Source organism: Larimichthys crocea, chromosome XVII (assembly GCF_000972845.2).
Source record: "Larimichthys crocea isolate SSNF chromosome XVII, L_crocea_2.0, whole genome shotgun sequence".
In the NCBI taxonomy this organism is placed as follows: domain Eukaryota; kingdom Metazoa; phylum Chordata; class Actinopteri; family Sciaenidae; genus Larimichthys; species Larimichthys crocea.
In genome coordinates, this window is record NC_040027.1 from 19476810 (window position 1) to 19483823 (window position 7014).

At 40.4% G+C, this 7014-nt stretch overlaps 1 protein-coding gene across 1 annotated transcript; it reads left to right on the forward strand.

Annotated features, from left to right (window-relative positions):
• Positions 1-500: 500 nt before the first annotated feature.
• Positions 501-6990, forward strand: gclm (glutamate-cysteine ligase, modifier subunit). Its single transcript, XM_010745273.3, has 7 exons — positions 501-960; positions 2688-2750; positions 4376-4460; positions 4878-4934; positions 5050-5252; positions 5407-5521; positions 5701-6990. Exons 1-7 carry the CDS (start codon positions 820-822, stop codon positions 5868-5870), a joined length of 834 nt encoding a protein of 277 aa, XP_010743575.1. The 5' UTR covers positions 501-819; the 3' UTR covers positions 5871-6990.
• The last annotated feature ends 24 nt before the right edge of the window (positions 6991-7014 follow it).

The following is a 7014-nucleotide window of genomic DNA, read 5'->3' on the forward strand; positions in this document are numbered from 1 at the left end:
GATACAGAAACCTATGTGGATGTTTTCCAGATTGATAGGTTTCGGTTCTGTTATAACTACCTCCACTCTTCTGGGAAGACTTTCTTTAAAACTTTGGAATATGTCTGAAAGGAATTCCTGCCATCCAGGCTATTTTCTTTCTTTTCTTTTCTTTTCTTTTCTTTTCTTCTGATTTTTCATTAATTCATTTTTCGATAGTCTAATTTAATTGTATATAGTTAGACTATATAGACTTAATGATGTTGATGATCAACAACATATCTATCTATCTATCTATCTATCTATCTATCTATCTATCTATAAAGCAGCAGATTATGTAAATACTCTAGTAAAGCAGTGTGTGAAAAAAGTACTTGAGTAAATGTATTTAGTTACAGTGTAATATAGGGTTGACTGTCAGCGCTGTTTGATAAAATCATTAGAAACACTGCAGCACCATCTAGTGGTCAGAACTGGGCCTGTGTTTAAAACCAGAGTCCATTCCGTGGATCCAGTTGTGTCTTGTGGAGGTTTCCGGTTGCTCCATGCGATCCTGACCAGGTTTTACCGGACAGTCACTGACACCTCCGTGTGGGCGTGACCGACCGGCTTAGCTCCACAGCAGCCACTAAGCAGTCCCCAGCCCCGCAGCAGGTCAGTCAACACTGACTGCAAGTCATCCTGACTGTATGATTTTTTAACAGTTGCCGGGGGGGCTGTGGTATCATTATTGTCGGCGATCCGCTCATTGATCAGCAGTGAACAGCAGCCAGCTCGTCGGGCGCAGACACCGGTTTATAGCACGGCTCGGTATAGCTCGCTAGCGGAAAAAAAAAGCACATGGATCCTCAAAACACCAACACGAACACTGAGGCGGCGAAGATGTGGCTGAACCACGCTAAGACCCTCCGGCTCCACACCGGGAATCTAGTCAACAGAAACCGCCTGAAGAAGAAATGTCCGTCTTCACCCAGCGAGGAGGTAAAGGAGCCGTTAGCCGTTAGTTTCCAACCGGCGGTTAACCGTTGGTCGGTTATGTTGTGACAGCTTAGCGCCGTTAGCTTAGCCGTTAAGTTAACGTTAGGCTACACAGCTAAATATTTAACCAGCGTGTGTTCACTGATAATAAGACGTGAGTAACGTTATCTGAGCAGCCCCATAAAGACAGGCAGGCAGGCAGGCAGGGGGGGTTTGTTTTTTAACTTCAAGCTGTCACCTGTCCAGGTGTGTATGTTACAGGGCTGAGCTAAAGTGGAGCAGCTAACTACTAGCTCGAAAGTTTGACTATAGTGTGTGTGTTGTTTAATGTAATGAAGGCGACATAAGCGACTTTATGTTTATGACTGACTGCTCACAGTGAAGTGTAAACCAGGACAGGTGATCTCTACACCCTCTGCAGGCAGGTGCGCCGCTGCCACTCTGTTTTTATTGATCAAAAACTACAACCCCAGCAGCCATAAACACAGCGCTGCAGCTGGATACTGTTTTTCACATGATGATTGACTGATTGGTTTGTTAGAGTAACAGAGATGTTGTCTATAATATGTTAGCAAATGGTCAACCACAGTTTCCCTGAGGCTAAATTAAAATAAAAAAGCTTGTTTTACAGGTTTAACCCAGAGATAGATAGATACTTTATTGATCCAGAGGGAAATTGAACACAAATTAAACATACATTAACCTATAACACAGTATCCATACATTAAAATGAACCTACAAGTTCATTTTAGACCTTTAAGATATTCAGTTTATTATAGGAAGTAGCACATCCTCATATTTAAGAGTGCGTTTTGACACTTTGAAACATCTGAAACATCCTGAACAGATTTGGTCAGACCTGTTTCTTCTTTTTTTCAAGATCATATACGTCATTCACATGTCATTGTTTTAAGCTGTGTCACATCACATGCAGTTTACCTCTGAAGCGTGACTGGTATTTGGGTGTTGTGTGTGCAAAGTTGATTTTATAACGTGATTGTTGTGATGAAGAGCAAAGGTTGCCACAGTTTGATGTACAGATACAGGAAATGTAGTTTAAGATAGTTGATTGCTGTGTCTTGTTCCCAGTTCATCAAAACACAGATGTAAATGGAAAACCGAGCGAGCCACACAACATAAATAAGAGGGAATAAGACATAGATAGATAGAGATATTTTTAGATTTGTATATTTCTATTCTATATATATTATATATTTTTTACATCATCTTTTACTATACTTGTGTCCATACTGTTTTGGACAAGAGAGAAACGAAATTTCGATGCTCTGTATGTCCTGTACACATAGCAGCATTGACAATAAAGTTGACTTTGACTTTGACTTTGACACGACAATCAGCTGCCTTTCTCAAGTTTTTACCTCTTAAGTTTCTACCAGTCTGTCTCTCTCTCTCTCTGAGCGGCTCAACATCTTCAAGTTTTGGCTTGTTTGACATTTTCTGCTGAGTCTCTCTCCCTCATCTGGACCATCCACGTCTTACACTACTGACCAAGCTGGCCTCCACACCCCGTGCTTACCACTTTGTAAATAGTTAAGGTTTGTCCAACTGATTTCATTGTTTCTAACACACCGTGAGCCGAGAGTTGGTAGAGCGGCATATCAGAGCTGTGCAGATGTCGAGTCTGCTGGGAATAAAAAGGTGTTCAGCTTCAGCGAAGTTTCAGGGAAGAAATTCATAAATGTTAATTTCCTCTTATTCTTCTATTTCAGCTTCAAGACTGCATTCAAGCCACACTGAGCGACTGGTTTTCTACAACAAAACCGCCGTCCAAGGTGGGGATACATTTACAATTGACTGTTTAGTGTTTTCACGTAGTGCTGTTCTCAATTTGATATCATAAATCAGCTAATTCAGGCTCTGCTATACCAGTTATGCTGGTTCGTAATAATAAACTCACACTAAAACAATAGCATTTGCATGTGCGTCACTCATGGTTAGACCTGCAGCTTGTGAGTTTCACAATAACGTGGTTCTACGCTGGCAGGCAGAAAGCTTCCAGTGCTTTGCACGATAGAATAACTTTAGTGATGGACATCAAAGGATGCCTTATGGCTTACTGAAAAGAAGCTGTCATGATGAATGTTCATGCAGCGCTGGCTGCCAGAGGCGCATTCCAAAATGTGCGTCTGTCTGTCGGGATATTTGGGGAAGGAGACTGTTACAGAAACTTTCATCTGGAAGATTTGTTTAATAGCTGACAGGATTTCTAGAAAGAAGAACTCATTGTCTGATCTGTTTTGGGCTAACTAACGTGTTCTGAAGAGATTTAAATTAAGATTTTAACGGCTGCAGGGTCCCACGTATTGAGCCACCATTCCTGCTGAACACACCCTTGCTCTGATTGTTTTTCTAGGCTCGAGCTAATCTGTGTCATCTTTTATCACAGTGCCCACAGGACTCTGCTAGGGATGGGGGAGGTTTGAAAGAGTTGGAAAAGAGAGAGTGTTAAATACAAATACTAAGCTCGTTAGAAACATCCCCTGTAGGGAAATTTTTTAATTTCAAGAATAGGATATGCAAGTCGTGTGTTCTTTGGTTGTACTGAGTATTTCCCTTTTGGCAGAAAAAGTTCCTCTGCTCGAAATTTTCCAGAGTTCATGTCCTGTAATACTAACCCTCTTTCAGTTATGTAAATGCAGTTTTACATGCAGGTCTCATGTCTGAGTCACTTTTCCAGCTTGACAGATTGTCAGATTGACATAAAGGCTGCAACAGCAGTTTTACACGGGGTGAAATATTCATGTCATGTCATGTTACCTAAAAAAAAAAATGCCCTCATAAATGTATCAAATAAAAAATCAACAAACAGTGTGAATAAACCAGTTGTAACCAAATATATTAGTGGGAGCACTCTTGGCCTGTGTCCTTCACGCTCATAATGATCATTAATGTTGTGAAGTTATTTACCTGTCATAGCTCTAAGTATTTTTACTATGAGTGGCTTCCTGTTTAGTTTGTCTCGCATACAGAGACATACTCAACATATTTCCCATTCAAATGCGCCATGCAGCAATGGTTGGCAAAGTCAGGAAAAAAACAAGACCGCCTGCTCAGGTTTTCCAACATTTATGAAAAATTAGCCTTGCAGAAGGAAACACATGCATCACATTTGTCAGACCTCTTAGATACACTTTTTGGTGAGTAACACCGAATGTAAACACAACTTTTGTTTGTTTACAAGAAAAACTCCACAGGGAATCTCTTTCATTGAGGCTTGAACTGCAAAATACTTAAAAATCTGTCAGTGATGCAGCCTGTGATTAAAAAAAAAAGACTCCCTTTATGTTGTACATTTTTAACTCTAACTCAAACATTTACATTCTTTGTCACATTTAGTGAAAACAAAACAAGTGAGGTACTCTGTAAATAAATAAAATGTCTTTTCCTTGTCATGTAGGACTTTCCAGATACACTGGACTGCTCCATTACCCAGGAAACAGATGCTATCACACCTGAAGAGAGGGAGGAGCTGAAGGTTTCGGGTCAGTACTGGCTTTTGAAGAACATCTGTAGAGTAACATGTTCATTAGCTTTCCTTGTACTTGGTCCGGGTTTGTGTGCTTTAAGCTGTAATCTCATTACTTAAACTTTGTGTAAACAAACAAACAGGGTGAGAGGTGAAGAGAAATTGTAAACGCAGCTGGAAATACTTTTTTTTATGCTGGGAAAACTTTTATTTACTGTATTATTTTTGTCATTGTACAGTTTATTTAAAAAATATATTTGTAGAGAAAATCCCTGAAACGATAGCTGACATATTCATCAGAGCATCCCTAATTAATGCTTGGTTCAATCAAACAAAAATTAATTAAAAGATAATTTAAAAGGTAATAAGTATGATTTATGCTCCATAGCCGTATGTGGTGGACGACATGTTTACAGTTGCCTTGTTTTTGCAGCCAAGCTCTTCCTGTGCGAGTCAACTCAGTCCTCGATCAGAGAAGCAGTGGAGCTGGGTGAGTTTTAAATCTCTTCAGCAACATTTACATGAGCTGTAAAAAAACAAAAAAAAAAACACATACAATTTCTATGAATTTTTTTTAAGCTACCTTGTTTGTTTCTTATCCCCAGCCTGCCAGACACTGGCTGTGTCCCAGCTCGACTCTGTTATCATAGCACCACCTGGGCCTCTAGAGGGCGACAGCCAAACTTTGGCACACCTTCAGCCAGCCTGGGAGGAGCTGGAGGCTCTGGTCAGGAGCCAGAAGATTGCTGCTATCGGCACCTCTGACCTGGACAAAGACTTGCTGGAACAGCTCTACAACTGGGCTCAGGTGAGTGGGGAAGTTTGAATTGTATCATCTTTTAGCTGGGCAGACACTGTATGTTGTGTTAACTCATACTACATTTTAAAGAACCCCTGAGTGCCATTTCCTATGTTAAACTAAATAAATCCAGTCACTGACCACGTGCCCTCTCTCGTACCAGGTGAGGCCCAGCAGTAACCAGGTCAACCTGGCCTCCTGCTGCGTGATGCCTCCTGACCTGACAGCCTTCGCGAAGGAGTTTGACATCCAGCTGCTCACACACAACGATCCCAAAGGTGAAATTCAGTTTAAACCATATATCTGTCTTTAAATATTTGTAATTCTGTAACTGCTGTATCAGTGAATCTCATTTTCATGTTCTCTGCACGGTGTAAGCTGCACAGTTCACCCGTACCTGTGATTTTTATGTGAGTTTTAAATGGCTCCTCTCTTGGCCTCATGTTTCCATTCACAGAACTGATGTCAGCAGCCACATTCCAGGAGGCGGTGCAGGAGGGAACGCAGGACCTGAACATCACTGACTGGAGGTTGGAGTGGGTCCTGCGCTACTCCATTATTGTCAAGAGCAGGGGCATCATCAAAGCTAAGGGCTACCTTGTCAGTGCTATGAAGGCGAGCCCCTAGCACAGAAAAGGAGACACACAGATGAAGCTATTGTCCTTCTTTTTCCATTCACACATACGACACTCACAACATGCAAAGTAATAGCTCTAAATAACGGATGCTGCCAGTCACCATGAGTACTGAAGTCATTGTTTTAACTTTACAGATAAGGTTGCATCTGGATCATCTATGATTTCCTCAGCTTAACGGGTATTCATTATCACCGTCTCAGTAAGATCTCAAAAGATCAACTCCAGGGTCAGTTTGGAGAGAACGGGCTGTGAAAGTGAGAGTTTCAGCAGCGATGGTGGCTTTTACCATGACCAGTAAATTAACAGATCAGCCATTTATCAGCACAATAGAGGCTGCTTTTATGGTGGAAAATGTCAGTTGCTAAACATTGATCCAAGGTGAAGGATAACCTTGTTCTGACTTGAAGTGCCTCTTGTATTTTGCTCCTTCTATCCTCATTCCTGCTTCCACTGTGTCCGTGTGAATCGAACTTTAAATACATCAGTCTGAATGAAAAGATTACGAGTAGGTAAGCCAAAAGAAAAAGGTAGAAAATTATGTTTTTAATACAGAACGATTCCAAATATAGTGAAAAAAAGTTTGACTTTATCCAAGCAGTTAGATTTTTCCTGCTGTGTGTATAACACCACATTCATTCCTTGGTAGAGTAAAACAACACACTAATCCAATTACACAAGAGATGTTTATTTTATGATGCTGATTGAATTTTTACCTGGTAAAGCAGAAAACTGTGTCAGTATATAAAACTTTATTTTATCATACATTTTTTCTAACCATGTGCTGTATTTGACGATTCATCGAACTGCTTACCTGCCCTGTGCTCATGAGATTAACTCGGCGTTAGGGAGAACAGCAATATTTTGAGAGTTTTTTACATGCTTATGTCCTCTATATGCATTGTTATTGTTGTCGCACTGGAAACTCCATGCTAAGGAGATGACAATGTGTTAACTCTGAGGAAGGTTTTTATTTAAGAATCATAACTGATTTTCCAGGCAGGATCCAGTTAATCCCATGGAGACAAATGATCTGTTGTACTGTAAACATATTTTAATGTTGTGATATATCTGTATATCATGGATTGGCTTTATTAAAATTATGAAACAGATGTTTGTATTATTGTAACTGGTGT

Bases quoted from the DNA above. Each gene is read 5' to 3' on its own strand.
- gclm (XM_010745273.3), top strand. From the start codon at position 820: ATGGATCCTCAAAACACCAACACGAACACTGAGGCGGCGAAGATGTGG. The intron at 2,751-4,375 runs GTGGGGATACAT...CTTGTCATGTAG, and splicing joins CAACAAAACCGCCGTCCAAG to GACTTTCCAGATACACTGGA. The intron at 4,461-4,877 runs GTCAGTACTGGC...TTGTTTTTGCAG, and splicing joins GGAGGAGCTGAAGGTTTCGG to CCAAGCTCTTCCTGTGCGAG.